This window comes from Rhopilema esculentum, chromosome 13 (genome assembly GCF_057945365.1).
Source record: "Rhopilema esculentum isolate cy_ngs chromosome 13, ASM5794536v1, whole genome shotgun sequence".
In the NCBI taxonomy this organism is placed as follows: domain Eukaryota; kingdom Metazoa; phylum Cnidaria; class Scyphozoa; order Rhizostomeae; family Rhizostomatidae; genus Rhopilema; species Rhopilema esculentum.
The window spans coordinates 9,924,684-9,945,833 of record NC_142827.1 but is presented as its reverse complement, the minus strand read 5'-3'; the positions used below and the strand labels follow the sequence as shown (position 1 = coordinate 9,945,833).

Genomic DNA, 21,150 nt, shown 5'->3' with positions numbered 1-21,150 from the left:
ATGAAATTTCTTAACTTCCTGAAGTCATGGTGAATTGAAATCTCGGTTTGATCCCGAGGTCATAAAGAAATGGTGAGCAGGAAATGATCTTTTCAAGCCTGATACCAACCGGACAACACGTGAGGGAAACGCAGTAGAACAAGAATTGTAAAAATCACGATATGTCCGGTGTTAAACGTACAAAAATTGCCAGGGAAAGCCAACTAAGCACAGAACAGGTAAATAAAACTGTGTGTCGTCAATTGACTTGAATAATGCTTCGTTTTGCGTGTTATGTTTTAGTTTCACTGGTTTATCTTCCTTTACTTACCAACTGTTTGTCTTCAATGGTGAAGAAAACAAGATACATGCCATGCCAGTGAAATTGTTTGCAAAACACATTTGAAGATAAGAGAAATTTTCTCATACAAATTAGCTAAAAAATCAGTTCAGTTCAGTTTCATATTTCAAATTCTTTACATACAATTTGTTCACATTAACAATCAAAAGTAACTAATACATACAATTCAAAATTAAACAAAGTCAGCACATTAACACCAAAAATTAACACAATGTTTAAATACTAAACAAAGAACGAGACAAGTTATATGGAAAGAATTACTTACAGGAGGAACTCTCTCAGTAGTTACACTAATCGAGGAGAGAGCACCCCCTGTTTAAATTTTTTCATATACTTTTGGTTCAATTAAGGAAAACAAAATATGGACAGATCATGACTTACCATATCAGAATTTTTACATTCAAATTTGGTAATGGTTTTGAAAGAGGAAGGATTGAGTTTTTGTCAAAAATTATTACTAGAAGGTGATGTTTTTATATGTATGGGAATTTCATTCCAGCATTTAGCTCCGTAGTAGTGCACCGACCTAATACCGTATTGCAGGGTGTTTTTCTATGTTAGGAAAATATAATTTTTGGTAGCTTGCTGTGTACCATAGTGATGAACAGATCCAACAAAGTCAAGGAAAGAATGGCAACAAGAAGGATAGTTCCTATTCACACAATCATAAACAAAACTAAGTAGTTTTAACTTGAAAAGATCATGTAGTTTTAAAATCTTTGAGTCGGAAAAGATGGGTGAGGAAGGTGAAGTAAAATATGCAAAAGAACTTGCTCCAACAACCTTTTTCTGCAACAAGAATAGTCATGTATCGTGGTTGAGACCAGGGGTGGCTTGCAGCGGTACTGGTGGTACCAGTCTAGTACCATTTTATTTTGAAAGCTTGAATTTTTTATATTGCTTTGTTTGGTTAATTTACTAAAATGCAAACATTAGTTGTGAAAACAATAGAAAGAGCGGCAGAGTTCACCACAGCTGATATCTGACCATCTACCCCCCTCACTTATCTCGTTGAATGATCTGTCTCTGTGCTGTGTTAAATATACCTTTTATGTACACTACGATGCTAGTCCTCATTTATCCAGTACTGCGGAAGACTATCCCATTGTTTTTGTTGACACACCACAACATGAAACTGTTTGTATTTCGATAATCCAACAATGGAAAATTTGTTCGCAGTACTAGATTCCTCTTTCTAATAATGTTGGGTTGCCGCCAAAATATGTCATTCAGTTCAAGATTATGAAAGCAACCCTGCAGTCTTTTCAGCAGTTTCAAATGATGTCAAACAAACTGTGAGATATTCAAAGGCACCTGGTTTATTTTCTATTTCTGGGTATGACAGTGGGGTGATGCCAGTGACAAGGACAAGGCCCCCCACCCAATACTTTAGAGGACAATGGTCTTTTGTTTGAAAACAATGGGAAATGTGACATCATCTTATTAAAACAATAGGCTTGCCCCCCAATATTTAACCAAGTGTCCGCCCCTGCTGCAGTTCGCCAATGAAATAGATGGAGAGGAGTCAAGGAATCAGTAGATTCAGCAGGTAGTTGGAGGAGAAATTTACTGGCAATTTCTTCAGAAGTTGCACAAAAGTTTTTGGAACAACTGCTTTGGCGTTTTGAAAATCTCACAAAATTCAAATAGATGGATTTGATGCACCCTTTGAAATTCGACAAGAGGAAAAAGATGCCACCAGCTAAGCAAAAAGAACTTATATGTAAAGTCAAAGAACTTTGTCCATTTGCAGTTACCTGATGCTTTAGCGCTTGAACATAACCTAAGTGTGCTTTTCTATAACAACGAAATAAAAATTATGTTAGATAAGGAGATGAGGAGAGGAGGTAAAAGAAGGAGATGAGCTGGCAGCTAAGAGAAGAGAGAGGCAGCGTAAAACGAAGCAAGCAAATGAGGAGCCGAATGAAAACAAAGAGACTGACAGAAGCACAGTAGAAGTTGAGGATTCTTTTGAAAGGAAACAGGAGGAGCAGTCGAAGAGGAAAATATAAAGGAGGGGAAGCCAAATGTTCAAGACTTGCTAAAAATGATTAAAACAGCTGGTTTCGAAGAAGCATTACATCAGGCTTTGATTTTGCTGGAGCTGGCTGCCACAAGCCGCAACACCACTTTCCAGTGTTCACTGTGAAAAAGTGTTCAACAGAATGAAGAAAGTTGTGTCACCAAGCAGATCAATGATGTGACAAGCAAGAAAAGAGAAGCTAATCTTCCTCCAAGTGGAACATGCCATTGTTCGATCACTTTCAGAGCAACCAACTTTTAAGGATAAAGTTGTAAATAGGTTTAAGTCTTTAATCAGCGTCATTTAGAAATATTTTCAAATAAATGAGTTTTTAGTTTAACTTTTCCATTATGTTTAAAAAAAGAATGCCTGCAGTTTCCTCATGCTCTATGCGTCTTGACTACAGATCTCTACACACAACTGCTTCAAAAATTTATTGGGAAATACATTTAACTTGTCTTTTAGATACAAATTAGGACCATATTTGTTTCAAAGCAACAAGCTTTCCAAAGGGCTACATTGCCTCCCCCCACCATACAATTGGCTGGTCTGAATTAAAAACATGTTCATTTAGCTAACAATGCTTTTACCAGTACCATCTGATTTTGTATGCCAGCTGCCACTGGGTGAGACCCCAAACCAAAATTCCATATTGCAGGAAAGTTGAGAATAAAGAATTGTAAAGACATATCAGAACATTTTTGGGTAAGAAGTGTCTTGCTTTGAAAAACATTCCACAAGTTCTTGCCAGTTTTTTATACAACTCAGTTAAGTGATACTTCCATGACAAATTTTCATCTTAAAGAACACCAAGAAATTTGACGTAAAGAGTCTGTTTTATAGGACTGTTCAGGATATGTTACCAAAACATAATGATATAATTATGTTGAGAGAACAATGAAAATTCCTTGAGAGTAATGTTTAATCTAAGGGAGTGAATCAATATGTTCTAAAAGTGTAGAATTTAAGAACAAATAGCCCTGGAAAGTTGGCAACCTTGGAGAATACAAAAAGTATTTTGCACAACATGCTCAACACTGCACAGTATTGGGCAAATTTAAAACCAGAATGATAGCATTAGATTTGTAGAATTAGCTGTTAATATTGATAAATACACAAAAGTAATTTTTTAATTTTCTAAATTTCTGTTTGAACTCCTTGAAGGTACAGATTCAATTGAAGGTACAATATTTTTGGTGCAAAAAGACTTGTAACAACCATGGGTTTGAATCTCAAATTATATTGTGGCTTTAAGTTGACTAAAGTCATAAATTGGATCTATTTCTAATTTTTCAGGTGAAGCTTGCTGTTCCTGCACTGTTCTCATACTTGGAGAAAACCAGTAAAAATGAAAAACAGCTTTTCAGTGAAGATGCAGCATTTTGGTTGCTAATGTCATTAAAAAAGATTCCTACTCCTGATAAAAAGCCAAAATTGTTGTAAGTAAACATTCATTTAACATTTAAGATTGCATCTATTTTTGTTATAAAGTGCTTTATGTACAGAAATAACCCTAAGTAAGTTACACTTGGTAAGTTTATGCTATTTCATTCAATTTCTAAGTCCCTTTAGCAAAAAAGTCCAACAAAAAGTGATCAAAAAGCGACACAGAGAAACTAATTGCATTTACTGAATTATTTATCCAGTTTTTTTAAATGACTAAGCTTACATGTCCTATGAACATCAATCAGGACCAATGGTAGTGGAAAGGGTTATGGGCAAACTGAGTTATTTTTAACACTTTTTTTATTTTCAATAGAGTACTGAATGGGAAGCAATAAAATCAACAACCTTCCCTTCTGTTGGTATCCGCATTGAGAAAATAGGATATAATCTTGCAAATTTTCAATTGCTACCCATCTTAACTGAATGTCAATTTATCATACCCTTCTGAATACCCCTTTGCTGGTATTTAGAAGCAAAAGTCCAACTTTTTCAGGTGTTGACCTCAAAAAGACAAAACCTTATAAGTCAACAAAATTCTGTAGCTCTTGGGAGATCAACAGGCTATTGTCATATCATTAACTAGGCCAACAATGGGAGGTAAAGAAAGAAAGATTCCCTGTGGGTTGTTATTGTTTTTGGTATTGGTTTTGGATTGTATGCATCAACCAGTTTCTGTTCCCTATCTTGTGAGATGTATGAGAGTTTAGAGCTGTTTTAGGCCAATATATGGCTCTTGCAAGTCTGTCAAACATATTAATAAGTAATTTCCTCTATTTTGTTGTTGAACATGCTATTTAGTCTCCAGAGATAAAGCAGAAAGCCCTAAACATAATTCCGAAGATTTGAATATGATAGGGTACCATTTAAACTTTGTTTTTCAACAACTTTTGTTAATGACTTACAAGCTTGACATTTTTACGTTGCACCCAATTTTTTGTAGAAAAGTGCCAAATTCATTCAGTAGTGGTTCTGAAGTGTGCTTGTTCACAAAGCTGCCTGGAAAAAGAGTTAAGGAGCAACTTAAGGCAAAAGGAGTCACTTGTGTAACCAAGGTATCAAAATGCTGCTTTTGTGCAAGTGATTTTGCAACTTTTGGCAACTTTTCTTAATATCCACTTTATTAAATAGCCTGCATACAGAATTTACAAATAGAGGAAATTGTAAAGTCTGCTCAACGGTGCAGATTTTCTTGTATCCATTTATTTCATGAGAATATTGCCTAATTTGAAATGCTCTCTAGAGCCAATTAAATGTTTTTCCACGATTTTAAGGAACGAAACCATAAGGGTGCCTTTCTAATCATATGCTTTTGGGGATGTCTTTGCATGCTAGTCATTGAATCAGTTTGATCATGCAAAATATATTATCATTGTTCTGTCAGTATTCTATTGAGCACTTTTGTGTGCAAATAATTGAAATTTAATTCGAAGCCATTGTGCCAATGATAAAAGACTGCAAAAAAAAATGATTCCCTGAAGAAATGCTGACATACAGGATACATGAAATAAAGCGCTGTTGCACAGACCTTACAATTTCCTCTATTTGTAAAGTCTGCACATAGGCTACTGTAGATCTTGATTTTTGGTCTGAACTATTATTTCCACATCTTGTAGGTGTCTTTAAAGGTTTTTTGTTGAAATTGGATTTGTTCTACTTAAGCAAGAACAGATGGTGAAATGTACTATATGGTTGGAAATTCAGATACTAACGGATACACTTCAATTGATCGGATGGGATCGGATGAAAGGCCTTAATCGGATGTCCTTTTATTTGGGAACGGAAGTTGTCACACCAATAAACTTTCTAGGTCCTGGGGAATCTCTGAAAGGCTTAGCCATCTCTGAAGTGTTCAAATTGTTCAGTTCATCAAATATTTCCGAAATTCTCCAGGAAATCCAAAACATAGTTGAAACAAAACATATTGAGATCCAAAAACCTACACTCCCTTATACCTGTCCCTTATAGGCAAAGAAAAATGGGAATCTTTATTGGTGAGTTTTTGTGAAATATTTTCATGACAAAGAGCCCCTGCATATTTGGTAAACTGAGCACTTTTGTGGACCAAACATTTGGTCAGTCGAAAAACTTGCTTTCTTTTCCCTGATGTAAGAAAACAATGACATCTTCAGATATCCCTTGTCCAGAAATGTTGTTTTCAGTTTCTCTAGTTCTGCATGGAGATCTGAAGAGTGTCAGACTGATTGCTTAAGCATGTTTTTAAATGTTTGCTTTCCAAAGCCATTTTTGGAAGTACTTAATTCATTCTCTGGAAATTAGTTTATGTATCAACACTTTTCATACACATTCCTTGTACTTCCTTCTACACCAATACCAGTACCATTTTCCTTGTTGTTCCTTCCATTCCTGTTCATCTCTGACTCACAAATAGACCCAAGCCATCCTGAAGTAGACTCCAGCAACTACTTTTATTAGAAAAGTTTTAGATTTTATTTTTCCATAAACAGCCTTTACCATTACTTTGTTTTTAAATTGAAAGTAACTTAGCAAGTTAACTGAAACGTAGTCAGTTACTTGTTCTCCAAGTTTTTCTCCTAGTTGCTTTTTTGTATGTATTTTCAAATACAACTGTTTTGTAAATTTTGATCCATTCAGATTCTCAAAAATGAATAAGGGCTAAAGCAAAATACAACCCTTGTTGTCAGTCTTAGAACCTTCTCTATGATGTAAATGGTAACTGCCACTGTGTTTTATTAGGAACATTTTCCTATATTTTTGGCCTAGGTATATGAAATATCACTGTTTTCTGTGTGATTTTCCTTTTGTACCATAACATTCCTACACATTTTCTTCCAAGGAAACCAGCAATGATAATTTTCATGATCCCTGGCCCATGTTTTAGATAGTCATTAATCAGGTCATATCAAGAGCAATCATTAGAAATCTTTGCAGCCCAATATGCTTTCAGAGAGTTCATACATGTATTTATCTGTTAATCTTTACCCTGAAAAGTAATAGGAACTTGCAAATCTGATTACTTCTCAAAATGCCTTCTTGGAAAGACAATTATATGGTCGTGTGTCTTACCATTTCGTATGATGTATTGATTGTTTTTCAACTCTTGTATTTATTATTTTTTCCAGGTGATAAGCGTAACCAAGCTGAGGAAAAATTACAAATCGTTTCAAGATAAGCGAACCTTGTGTAGCCAGTATGATGCTTTTCTTTGTGATGAAAGAATCTACCACTTGATCCCCAAAGCTATTGGAAAAACTTTCTTTTCTCGTAAAAAGTAAGTTTGTTATGCACTAGAGCAAGGTTTTAAAATTTGTTATTGTGTTTTTATAGTCTCGTGTTGTTGTGATGTCAGTTAAAAACACAGAAAACCACAGCAGAACTCAAATTATAAATTCTACTTACTCATGATCAACAACATGGGAAAGGGGGCGAAAGGATTATTATGTATCAATTCAATAGTATCTTTTTGGCTCAATTCAACGACTTTTGAAAACCAATAAATATAACTTTTTGAAGAAGCATTTTAAACCTTAAACTGTCACTTTTAAATGATAGGGAGCCAACACCAGTTGACCTGACAAAAGTCAATCTCGATGAAGAGATAAAAAGAGCATTAAATTCCACAAAACTTCGACTTGGCAATGGAACCTGCAGGTGAGATGTGACTTTTATTTGTAAATTTGAGACTTTCACTCAACTGTAACTTGTGACTGTCGGTTGAAAATCTTATCCAGAAATGTTTTGTTCTTCTCCCATAAGAAACAAAGCTCCCCCCTCGACAGCCCCCTCGACAGCCTCCTCTTTCTTGCTGATATAAATCATCAACCAGAAAATGGGTTTGGGCCATCGGGCAAAAGTTGAAAAGTATAATGGCGAAATATTGGGATAATTAGCCAATTTTGATCCACAAATGCATGGGTAAATGCATTTACTAACTTGGAATCTTTTATCTTTATTCTGACGTTTTATACTTTAAAGAGTATCAGGTGAAATATAAAGAATACACGTGATCTTTTTTGTTTTAGTGCCATCAAAGTTGGCCACTCAGGACAATCACAAGAAGAGCTTGTTGAAAATATTGTTGCTGTAGTTGACGAGATTGCAAAGAAGATACCACGGGGTTGGAGCAATATCCAGTGTATTCACCTAAAAACTGCTGAGTCAATCGCTCTGCCTCTGTATAATTCACTACCTGATGTTGAAAATGTTATCGAGAGGAATGAATCGCCCAAAAAGAAGAAAAAGCTTGATTAACATAGAAAATTCATGTTGAATTCCCTTTATTTTCCTTTACTTCTTGTACGTATATTTCATTTTTATCTTTAAATGAAATGCATGTGGCTTTTATTCTAGTGCTAAATCTTGTGGATCAATCTAATGCTAAAACTTTCCAAGTTGTTTTTTCTTGCCACAGGATGCTGAGACAAAGTCTTCAGCATGGATTTGTACATCGTTCGATACCAGAGTCTCGAAAATTAAGAAGGGCACATAGCTAACATTTTTTGATTCGGTTGTACGGAGAATATTGATACAGTTTAACCTTTTCAGTTTGCCTCTTCAGTACAAAATTCTCTGAAATTATTTGACATTTAGGTCTATTTTGCCAAATATTTTGTTTACAGTGAAACCTCTAATAACGGCCACTTCTGTGCAACGGCCACCTCCAGATCTGAGGCCAGTGGAGAATGTTCCTGCCGAATTTATGGTCAAACGGCCACTTGGGAGTACCCCTATGCCCCATTTTACCTCCTCAATTAACGGCCAAGCAGGTAACCTTTTTAAAAAAATGGAAAAAATGCAAAAAAGTTTGTTTCTATTTAGAAAGTATGCATGTTTGTTTTTAAATTCAAATTTAGCTTGTTGATAGATCTTTTCGGCCACTGTTTTCCCTCTTCATGTCCTCTTGCTTGATAAACCACAGGTATTAAAAGTTTTGCCTATGCCCTTCTGACAGTGTGAAGACGCCTTTTTACCAGCAAGAAAGTCAGTTTTCCAATAATGCAAATTATTTCTTGAAGGATATTTTGCCAAAATATAACCCATACCCTAACATTTTTCTCATTACAACATCGATGGATTACAACGCGAATTATCGCGAATCGCAACATCGATGGTGTTTAGAACAGGGGAACGTGCTTCTTCTTGGCTCTACCATTGTCACCCTAGATACTGAAATACTGACAACCACTGTCAAATTTTATGTTCGCCCAGCTTTTACATGCTCCTTATTTCGCCTCCCCGTTAACGGCATGCGCTGGACGAAGTGTGAGATACTTTGCATAGGGTAAACATGCCGTCAACTTAATCCTTTGAGGAACATTTACGGAATTTTGAGTATAAAGATCCCAAAAATGATATTTCATGCATTCAGACACTAATGCATTTTTATTCAGACTGCCATTCTGCAAACAATAAGCTGGTTTTTAGCCTATCATTTCCTGTCGTGTTTTAAAAGAGGGAGGTTTTAGAAAGAAAACAATCTTGAATTGAGGACTCTTCTACCACATGAACTCAACATTCATTGATTCGTTGTCACTAACGAATGTTTATGTCAAAAACGTCTATGCGTTATATTTAATGCTTTGAAAAAGCAAACATTTTTAAGCATTTCCTTGAAGCTACTTTCTTCATGAACCGCGTGCGCGTCATTCAATCACAGGGGGTCCATGGATAGCAATCTTTAGAACGCAACAACAACACTCTGTTTTCATAGCTGACTTGAGAAGATAGGTGGGTTTGAGAAGACAACAAGGACAAGGTATTTGACGGGTTTTTGCAACTTCTGCCGCGCTGCGCACGTAATTAATTGGTGGAAGAAACTAAAAAAACTACTAGAAAACGATGAAAAGTTAAAACACTTGAATAATGTTACCTTCCCTGCACAATATGCATGTGCAGCGGAGGAAGGATCAAGATAGGACCCAGGCTTTAGATGGACAGCAATATGTCACAGCCAGAATTTTTCAAAAAGCCACGAAGTTCATGTAATAAGTTTACATACCTTAGTCATGTATACAAGTGCTTTATTCAGTAATGCTGCTTGCATCTCACATTCCTTCACTCACTGGATGCAGCTGATTGTGTTATGTTTGTCGGACTCACGTAGCCAGATATATTTCTGTGTTCTAATCAAAGGATGTGTTCAGATGCAATTCCAAGCATATAAGGAAATTAGCAAAATCCATCACCATTCTCAAACCAGACTGCATTCTCTGTGTTTTGTGCGGAGAACATAATAAATTCTGGTTTACATTTTGCGCAGATGTGGTTAATGATACTTCTATATGACATTTATGACATATACATAGTACGATACGTATTTATGACGTAGATGACAATGACTTTTTACAGACTAATATTAGGTTAGAATCCTGAATTAACAATAAAGGTAACATAACATAAACAAGAATATGTACTAGAAGCCTAAGATTAACAGCAAGTTACTGAAAAGAATTAAAGCCTGAAACTACATAAAAGTTTTTTTTGCTATTTTCAAGTATCTATGCAGATAGTGAATTAAAAGTGAATTTCACAGATCATTTTAGAACCACCTTAGATTGTGCAGAGAATATATTCTCAGCACATAACAAAGAATGCAGTGTGGCTTTAAAAAAAATTCTTAGAATTTCTGTACAGTTTTATAAGTTTGCTTTCTCTACAGTTTTGTAAAAAAAACTTCATCTCAAACAAGGAAATCATAGATTACGTGTGCTATTCACAACATCAAGAGCTTGATGCTAGTTGACAAGCTAGCCACATGGCAATATTTTCTGGCAGATGTTTCTCAGGCAATTATTTGTCAGATATGTGCCTGTCATCTGTCCTAAATGTATAAAAAGTAGTAACTTGCACATCTTAAACATGAATGTAAACAATAAATGCACAAATCAAGAAAACTGCAGCACCTCCTTGTGTGCCAACAGCTGTTATGCAGCAGATAGAACTCAAGTAACTTCAGGCCTAATATTAGCGACCAATTTTTAGTCTTAGAATAAGAACCACAAAAATAAACACTCATTCAAAACTTGAATGAATGATTTGGTAAATTTTTTAGTTAAAAGATATGCTTCTCCTTTTTAAATGGTTCTTGATTCATGACTTGATATGACACACTCACAATTGAATGGTGCATGTTAATGCCATTCATTATAAAGCACTGCTTCAGAGGCAGTTTAATTTAGGAGCAGGCTGTGAAAGTCTGTACTATTTTAGCTGCACCAGTTTTTGGCTTTATCTTTTTAGCTTAATAGAAACTTTTTGCTCATCTTTATTGGCTAGAGTCACCCAAGAAAAAAGCAAAACACATAAGGGCATGAGGTCTTGAAGGTTGGAAAGTTTCTTTGCCGGGAAAGTTTTTCTGAAAGGTTTGTACTAACTATCTGTTTGATTTTCGACAGTTCAATGAAACAGCACTGCAATAAAAAATTTTTCACAGTAAGCACTAAAGAAAATTTGTTGCTTGACGGTATTCCTCTGAGTTACATTTTTATGGAAATATCACCAGGATAAGATGCAAATGACTGAAAAAGGGTTTCAAGAAAGTTTTTCCTTAATATTTGGTTGATATAAGATTTATTCTATTATAATTATTGTTCTTATTTAAATGTATTGACACCCAACTATACTTCATTGCTTTAAGTCATATAACTGTTTACAGTTTCATAAAATGCAGACCCAAGTACAGAAATTATCTGACTTAATTTGTTCTTCATTTGCATTAATTACAACGGTTGCAATTACAATTACAATTTGACGAATAGTTAACAATAGATGTCAAAAGGCCAATGAATAATTTACATGTAGAAAACAGGAATTGTTTGTCTTTGAATGTAGTAGAATTCCTCCAGAGAAAGAGTTATCTTAGTAGATAAACTAATTGAGGGGATAGCGCTCCCCATTTAAAAAAAATTAGGTCAATTAATGTGCTGAAACACAAATAAAATTTATTATGTGGAAATCCTACTGCTAGTTTTCAATGAGGATGTAATGCTTGGAAAATACACATTAATTCAAGAATCATTCAAGTTCATAAACTGTTTTTTTAGAATGGGAGGTGACCAAGTGATTCTAGCAACTGCTGGATATGATCACACAATTCGTTTCTGGCAAGCTCACAGTGGGATATGTCTGAGAACACTGCAACACCCTGACTCTGTGAGTTCACAATTTTTAATCATCATCAAATCATTATCAAACAGTGGCTTTTTATTAAGTATGTATAAAAGTATAAAAATATACTTTGTATAAAAGTATTTATACAAATTGTAACTATTTAGTAAGACATTGTTGCTGACATTGGATATCAAGTTGTTTCTATCATTTTCTCATGATACGAGATATTTTTATATGACAATATCTGTTTTCTGTAAATTTTGCCAAAATTTTTGTGCATAATTATTATATATAATACATAATAGATTGTGCAACAAACCTGTGTTGATTGCTAAGCCAACTAGCATTTCTTAATCTCTGAACAATTCTGTAGGTCTCTTCCTATCAAGATATGGGGGTAAACTGCAAAAAAATGGAATAAAGAGTGCACTCTCACAATCCTTACAATACTTTAGTTTTATTAGAATGTTAGAGTTACATCCTCACATTATCAGATCATTTTTTGAAATGTTTTTTTACCAATCCAAGATAAATACTATTGTAGCTGGAAAATAGTAAGGTTGCGTTGCTCTTATCAAGTTGTATGAAGGTTCCACACAAATATTACTCTCTGTTAACAGTCCAAAAGTTTACGAGGATATTTTCTTAAGGTTATGTGCAACAATCAACATTTAGCAAAACCTTTTAGCTCCCCTCCATACTCCTTGCAACACAATGTTATAAAAGGCATGGTTTGTTGATTCTGATTTCCATGTTCATCATATTAAAACATTTTCACACCAAGTATGCTTTGGAGACAATTATGGAAAGACATGTATTGGAAAGAGATCTTAGGGGCAAGAGAAACAGTAATCATGACAGAAGAATCCCATTCATACTCTTTCATGAAATGGTTCACCACTTACAATGCTGACATGCCAAAATTTGGATGAAATTTGTAAAACATCTGGGAATTAGAATTCCAGTAATCTAATCTGAGAGTAAAGTCCTATATATTACCTTTAGCTTAAAAACTCATCCAAAATGGTTTTTTGTTTATTCTCTTTGGTTAAATAAATTGAATTAAGGATAAGCTACTAAAGCTTACTAAAAGTACTAAAAATTCAAATGCAATTATTAAACTCATCATCCAGAGTAATTTTGTATTGTTGCATCTCTTAAGGAATGGAGTTGCAGAATGACTCTGGAAATACAATACTCTTCATTCTTGCTACCAAGCAATACATTTGAAAGAATAGTTTATTTTTTTATAAGATAACAGGATTGCCAGGGTTGCTGTAGCTAAGTGGGGAGATGAATATTGTTTTGTAGGAATTGATAGGTAATGGAATTCCCTACGTACTCAACTGCACTTTTCACCGACGACTCAACAAAATCATACTGCTTTACCATGTTTCAGTAGCTATTATCTTATTGCTCTAGAATGCATATGACTTGTTTGTTTTCCAGCAAGTAAATGCATTAGAAATCACCCCAGACAAACAACTCTTGGCAGCTGCAGGTTTGCTAGTTTAAAATCAATCAGAAACTGCATGATCACCTTTTCGTATACATCTTCTTTTGTAGCTTTGCAAAGCAGTCGAGCCCTATGCTTAAATGGATATTATTAAATTAAATTTAGCACAATATTGCATTTATGGATTGCAGTAATTTGACTGCCTGTTATTCAAATTTATCCTAATTTTTACAATATCATCAATTTTTCTTTCATTATTCTCCTTTTTAAACCTACTTCTAATTAAATGCTCTATAATTGGAATAAATTCTATTTTCCGTTGATTTTTTTAATCATTTTGATGTTTTTCGACAATTTCTTATGATTCAAACTAGATTCATGTTTCGATAACTTCTTGTTGGAAAATTTAAATGTTTCTTTGTTCAAAGCTATTTATTTTGATAGCAATGATACAAAGAGCATTGATTTTTTTGTAGGCTATCAGCATATCCGTATGTATGATGTTACATCAGGAAACCCCAATGCAGTGAGTTTTATTTCTTTGGATTTATAACAGTTTTATTGTCAACAGTCAAATAATTTTTCACGATTGACAAATTTTCGCAATTAGCAATCATTTAATTCGTCATATAGATGTTAGAAAATGTGAAAGATCGCTTATCTTCTTTTAGAGAGTTACCTTGAAAGGGTACCTAAAGGTCATGCAGAGTCTTCAACTAATAAAACTGCATTTCCTTTGTTTGCATTTCCTTTGTTTGCATTTGATTAGGTTGTCAATTATGATGGCATTTCCAAGAACGTTACAGCGGTAGGTTTCCAGGAAGATGGAAAATGGATGTTCACAGGGGGAGAAGATTGCTCTGTTAGGATTTGGGATCTTCGGTAAAGTATAGATAATTCTATCGATGTTTTATAGTGCTCGAAATTCACAATTAGTCACTCATTATTGTTAACTGAATGTCATATATCTCGGAATTTCGAAAAATAGCTCGGAAACTCTATCGCATGATAAATATGACTATATTATACTATAACAAATGTTAATTGAATATCAACTCCCATGGCTGTTTTCTTGACAGTTTAAATTGTGCTAAATGAAAAATCACCATACACTTTTTTTTATAATGACCAGTAAATTTAAGTTCAAGCTCACTGTTCTTAATTTTTTCAAAAATCTGAGGCAGGACTGTTCTTAATTTGTTCTTAAATTGATAGAGTGTAAGCAGTGCGATTGCTAGCTTTTTCGCCTTAGGGACGTGTTCAGGTCTCATTTGCAAGTAAAGTGAGTGAAACAACTTTCATCTGCCGACTTTCAAGTTTGAACATTCACCGAAAAATCATCCACACATGGCTAAAAATCCTTGTTTTTGAAATAAAATGTTGCTCGAAATTGCATTTTACAGTAGCTCAGCTTCAGCTTGTTCTTAATTTGTTCTTAACTTTTGACCAATTTTAAGGCTCTTGTTCTTATAAAATTGTTCTTCTAAAGAAAGAGTGTACATCAGTTATATTTAGAATTTGCAATGTTTTTGATTATATTTTTTCTGTTCTATCTTTGCTTCGTGGTGTTCTTTATTTCCACTTTCAAATCATTAAATTGTATTTGCTTGGTGTCCATCGACAAGTTTTGCTACCGTGGCCTTCTTATCCTTTGTGATGTTGACATGGCATCTTTTTAGAGAGAGTGTAAAACAATGCTGATTGAACCAGGGAGTTTTATTAATTGCGTCTTGTATTATGGTGTCAAAAAGTGACTATTCATTGACTGTAAGAATGTTCCTTTTGTTACTTTAATGTTCGTTATTTACTTTTTCTCAACAGGTCACGAAGCCTTCAATGTCAGCATATTTTTCAAGTTAATTCTCCTGTTAATACAGTTGTGCTTCATCAGAATCAGGTCAGAGTCAAAATTTTATTTATAATCAATTAAAATTTTACAAGCAATGCTTTTTTAATTAGGGCCCTTGAGCAAAGGACGGCAGTAATCTCGTGCTGTACTCAATAAAGAGTGTGTGACCGTTCTCTGAATTATACGATCTCAAACCACGAGGTGATTGCGAGATTTCAGTTGAGATAGATATATTTTCAAGGCAGATCGAGTAAAGGAATTAACACGAAAAAGCCCACTACTAATTCCTTTTTATCCTCAATATTTTATAAATTAGCCTCGCTCCAACTTCCCTCCATCTTGATCTGTCATTTACACTCACGTGGTACCCAGGTCAATTGATCCAACAAGGAGTTGATTTTTTTGACAGGGCAAACGCTGGTCGTCTCTCACACAGTGGGGGACACCTGGGGGAGGGGGGTGGTGGCCCCTAATTCTTTGGAGGACAATGGTCTTTTGTTATAAAACCATGGGGAAATTTGACGTCTCTCATTAAGACAATAGGCTGCCTGCCCCCCCCCCAATATTTGACAAAGTGTCTGCCCCTGCTCTCACAGTCTGTTGAAATAAGGAACCAGCTTTTTTTCCTGTTAGCAAGTAGTCATGCTATGTGCACACTAGTCCAAACATTCTTTAACAATGATTCTTTTACCTGATATCTGCAAGATTGCGTCTCTTTTATGTTACCAAATCAAAAGCGCACAATTTTCAACCCCTGATTTTTCTCCTCAAGCTCTTGCTGACATGCATTCTATTTGGGGCCATTCATGTTGTTGCGTACTATATGAAAATGGCAGAGAAACATGACATCAGTAGAAGAGGTACCACTTCTTGAGAGCAAACAAATATTGCCTCAAACCTTAAGGCGTGTATTAACTCATTTTTAATCGAGCATTTATCGTTTAGGGGGAGCTGATAGTTGGAGACCAAAGTGGCGCAATTCACATGTGGGATTTGCGTACTGATCACAACGAGCACCTCGTATGTATGGTTCATGGTTTTGTTTTCTTTGTGAAAAATTGTTTTCTTTTTGGAACTTTGTTGTCTTTTATGCTTGAAATGAATATTTATTTTGAAAATTCAATATAAGAATAGATGTGATGATATGAATATGTGAAAATTGTAATATAAATTTCACGTAGATCTTATCAATGGTTAGAGAGCGATAATGGGCTAAAAAAGGCAAATTGTGATGCCTGTTGAATGCAATGTTTTGCTATCGACATCGGAGTAAATTTGTACCACTTCTCTGTACTCAGCTTGATGCCCTATAGCTTTTTGCTACGTTTGGGTAAATACCGTTGACAGAATGTGATTTCAAACATACGATGAAAACATTCTGCTTTGGACCTAGAACTACCACTGTGCCTCTTTAATCACTTCTGGATTTGAGACATTAAAACCAAGACTTCAACGAACCACGTTCTTTATTTCTGTTTAATAATGCTATCATGGTGCCCATACTTACAAAAAATACAAGAAACTCTGAACAGTTGATGTTGTGTTTAGTTCTTTTTTCTTTTTTTCCCGAACTACTATTCACATTCTCTTTTTCCCAAAAGTTTTTCCTAAGTCACAAGAGAAAAATGTAGCCCCAAAACCTCTTATTTGTTTTATAGTGAACCAACATTGTTCCAAGGGGGAAGGGGTGGCTGAATTTTCCTTTGAAGTTGACTTTTAAGTGTATCAAAACTTTTTGCAGTGACTGTACTAAATAAATGGAAAGGGTCCATGGTTATGCAAGATATTATCTTTGAACTGATGATTTTCATCGTGCTTTCAGAGAAGTAAATTCTTTCGCCTGATTTGGTTGTAAAACATTTCGTTATATCATTCAAATGCCTTTTTGTTTGAAAGCTTTTAGTGTTACTAAAAAAATATATTTCATCTTTATGCTGCTAGATCCCAGAACCAGATGTTGCAATCCAGTCTATAAGTATTGATCGAGAAGCGAGGTTTATGGCAGCAGTCAACAACAAGGTATTGGAAATGCGTACAATTTTGATGCATCTGTTGATTAAGTACTTTCTTTTCTTTTGTACTTCAAGGTCACGCATTAACGGGGCCCCGTTTACTTGTTTCTGGTTTTTTTGAAGACCCACGCTCTTTATTTCACCCCACCCCCCCCCCCCCCGTTCCATCGACGAAGACGTTTGGCTAAAAAATTGAAATTTGAATGTCGAACTTTCAACAAAGCGATTTCTGACCTACTTTGTATTCTCTTATTGACTCCTCCCCCGTTTATGAATACCCACCCGTTTACTGAATTTTTGAGTTGGCCATGACCCCTCCGTTTATTTCAACCCCCTCTCCCTTTTTTCCGACCTCAAGTAGCGTTTTTAAAAATGTCCAGGAACAAGCTTTTTGAGTTTAGAAAATCCTTTGGTAGTTCGGGAATATAGTAAAGAAAAGAGAGAAACCGAAAGTTAAGTGATCTTGGGCGAAAAGGCGATATGCCAAAAAGAAAAATCCTGCGCTGGTAGCTTGCATGGGAAACGTGATTTTTGTTTGAAAGGCTAAAAGGTTAACCTTGAAATGGTTTAAAGCACAGAGCCCTATGAGCTCTTGGACTTTCAAAGATGCTTGGAGTCATGCCAAAGTAAATGGAAACAATGAGGAATTTGAGTTTTTTTATTAATGACTTTGAAATATTAAGTATAAAGTCCCAAAGCTTATTGCTTATTTAACTTAGTGAATGAGATACGCGGTTTTTTGCCATTCGTCAAAGTTTCATTTGAAATCTTCAGTGAATTTCAAGTATACGAAAGCAGAAAGTTAATCATTGATCTAAATAACATACAGCAGATCAGAATTGGCGTCTCTTTAACAAACAGAGCAGTGTTTCTTAAAGTGTTGTTTACTTACAGAACAGCGTTAGCATTTATGTAATGCTATTTGGCTGCAGAACTAGTAACATTATCGCTATGAGCTTAGGAAAATTCATGAATTTTAAAGTGAAGCATACAAAACGGGAACATGCGTTCATTAAGATGTTTACTTTTGTCTTCAATCATCATTTTATCAGCCACCGAAAAGCCTGTTTCGAGTTAGTGGGTGGAGGCAAAAAGAACAAATTAGAAATCCAATATACAATGTTTTATCTGTATGCTATAATTACTGTCGAAAGTTTGAATACTGGGTTGAACTTTCGGGACTTGTTGTAGCTAGTTCTGCTTTAACTTTCGGGACCTGTTATAACATCAAAATATATTGCAGCAGCTGAAGTATCTTATCGATAGAAAGTTCTCCTTTGGAATTTTAGATTCCCAACTAACTTCCTCGACTCCGCCTCTTAGGTCACTTTTCTCTTCGCCCACACACCTTACTAATGACACAAAGTTGATCTGATCAGCAGGCCTCATCCTACTCTTCTTTTTTTGCATTATAACTAAATAATTTTTCTTGAATCCTCTACTTAGCATGTTTCTAAAATTGGCTTAAGCTCTTAAAATAAACTTTATAATGTTGCTCTTCTTCTTTTGTCAAGTATTTACATGACCTAGGGGCTATTCATTATCTTTAATGCTAACTCAAAAGATATGTGAAGGATCGTTGCAATCTGTTTTTCTTCCCAGCCAGTGTTGGTATCTTGGCAATGTGGTTTTCCCCAGTGAACCACGTGGTTTTCGCCAGTGAACTACGTGGTTTTCGCATTGCTGTGTCATTTTATCATTAGTTTCAATCTGTTGTCTTTATTTTATTATTCAATAACCCTTGTGCTTTTAGTTATTTTTAATTTGGCATTTAAGGAAATGGAATAGTTCTTGAGTTTTCAAAAGTGTAATCTTTGTTATTATCTTATATTTAGGGAGATTGTTATGTTTGGCGGCTGTCGGGTGGCTCAGATGAGAACCCAACTGTTTTCCATCCCGAAGACAAAATACCCTCTCATAAGAAGTATGGTTTGAAATGTCTCTTTAGCCCAGATTCTACGTAAGTATTGAATCACATCGCATTTGATCTTTTTGGTATCACTAACTGCACATTACTTTCTGTCATGGGCCATGTAGTTTATTTATGCTTTGGACCATGCAAGAAAAGTCGTTCGTATTTGTAAACAATCTCATCATCTCGACTCACTTTTGTCGTAGGCTACTCGCGACTTGTTCGGCTGATGCGACTTTGAAAGTCTGGCGCACGACTGACTTCTCGCTTCTAACAACACTGCCTGATCCGTCTCAAAGATGGGTTTGGGACTGCGCCTTCTCAGAGGACTCACACTATATCATTACAGGTAATGACTAACTGTGGTTTCGCCAGCCGTAGCTTTTCACTACCAAGTACTTTCTGGAAAATAAAATGTTCTTGTTTTAAGGAATATTTACAAACAATTATCAGCTTCCTGCAATTTTGGTTATTTAGCAGCTTTCTTGATTTTTGAGTCACCTTCGTTTACCACGAAATATCTTCAAGTTAAAGAGACGCATCGTTGTTTCTATTGCAGCTTCATCGGATGGGATAGGACGATTGTGGAACACAGACAAAAGTGAAGTGATCCGAGAGTACTCTGGACATCAAAAAGCTATTGTATGTTTAGCATTTAGAGATGCTAGACCATCGTAACCTTACTCATGTTTCAATTGAACTTCAGTTAAAAAGATTGTCTAAATTCTAGTTATCAATTGCCCAATGGACTGGGAAGAAATGAATATTTACGTATAATATTTGTATCACCTTTCCCCAGAACCATTTACATTGAAATACTCCCACTTGTGACGCTGCCATCATTAGGTTGTGAAACTTGCATTAATAGGGCTAGATTTTATTAAACTTTTTCAAGACTTGAGAATCTTTTGTGGAGGCTCTTTGCTTCAAATTGTAAAAAAGCCTAGTGAGAAATCTTTGCAAGGGACTGCTCACGAGAAGAGCCTTGTGAGATCCATGAATCTTGAGAAATCATGAGAGGAGCCTTGTGAGATCCATGAATCTTGAGAAATCATGAGAGGAGCCTTGTGAGATCCATGAATCTTGAGAAATCATGAGAAGAGCCTTGTGAGATCCAGCCCCAAGATTCCTCTACACAACTCTATCTCTCTTGATTGTCCTATCATGTATCTCGAATTCTCAATGGATATACAGCTTAATTCCTAATTAAAAGGTACCTTCCCACAACAGCTTAAGGTATTTTAAATGTAATCTTTTCATATATTTAAGATAAGCATTCTAGTTTATTTTTCCTGTTTCAGATGTCACGTGAATGATTATGTACTAAGGATAATTTGAAACACCTATTATTTCGAAAAATTCTTTGGTCACCTGGATCTGTAGTCTTATATTTACTTCTTAACTTCCTTTCATTCTTACTCTATGCCTGCTAATTCAATCCCTTCTTAGAATTCATCGATTGGAAAAAATAATTTCATCAATTTTAGTATAAAACAATGTATAATAAAGCTATTAACATATAAAACTTTTAAGCTATTAACTTTGTATAATGAGACTATCAGCCATTATTTCTACGGCATTGGTCCCCAAAAAAATAGGTATTTGACTGAAGAAAGCAAAACCAAAATCATGTTGTAAAACTTTCTCATATTCCAAAGCTATTTCCTTGTATAATTATTACCTCGTATGTTGCCTTGTCTGATTATTTTTCTAATTACTTAGTTTTTGTGTCCAGCGAACCATGGAGTCAATAGTTTATCAAATCAACATTACATTGAATTAGAATCTTTTTTTGATGGAATTTAGTAGCTAGTTGTTGAATTATGTAGAATTTCTTTTGAAGTTTTCATTGAAATACTAGACCAATTTGACTATGAGAAGCACTGAAGTCAGTTATCTCAATTCATGTTATTTTGACAAGAATTTACTTTCTGCAGTCTCACTGCAATGTTTTCATGTTATGCCCAGCTGATTAGATGATGTTATGCCCAGAAAAAGTTACTAATGCATTTTTTATCTTGCTG

At 35.0% G+C, this 21,150-nt stretch overlaps 2 protein-coding genes across 2 annotated transcripts; both read left to right on the top strand.

Annotated features, from left to right (window-relative positions):
- The first annotated feature begins 59 nt into the window (after positions 1 to 59).
- On the top strand, positions 60 to 8,132 carry LOC135691708 (ribosomal L1 domain-containing protein 1). Its single transcript, XM_065209662.2, has 6 exons — positions 60 to 218; positions 3,660 to 3,802; positions 4,750 to 4,861; positions 6,911 to 7,059; positions 7,341 to 7,439; positions 7,811 to 8,132. Exons 1-6 carry the CDS (start codon positions 162 to 164, stop codon positions 8,037 to 8,039), a joined length of 789 nt encoding a protein of 262 aa, XP_065065734.1. The 5' UTR covers positions 60 to 161; the 3' UTR covers positions 8,040 to 8,132.
- Positions 8,133 to 9,446: 1,314 nt separating this feature from the next.
- On the top strand, positions 9,447 to 20,992 carry LOC135691766 (target of rapamycin complex subunit lst8). The gene is made up of 12 exons (XM_065209728.2): positions 9,447 to 9,543; positions 11,064 to 11,149; positions 11,831 to 11,939; positions 13,347 to 13,398; positions 13,830 to 13,879; positions 14,123 to 14,235; positions 15,175 to 15,250; positions 16,148 to 16,222; positions 17,144 to 17,221; positions 19,050 to 19,174; positions 19,333 to 19,475; positions 19,686 to 20,992. The coding sequence occupies exons 3-12, from the start codon at positions 11,832 to 11,834 to the stop codon at positions 19,802 to 19,804; spliced, it is 939 nt and encodes a 312-aa protein (XP_065065800.1). The 5' UTR covers positions 9,447 to 9,543; positions 11,064 to 11,149; position 11,831; the 3' UTR covers positions 19,805 to 20,992.
- Positions 20,993 to 21,150: the final 158 nt, after the last annotated feature.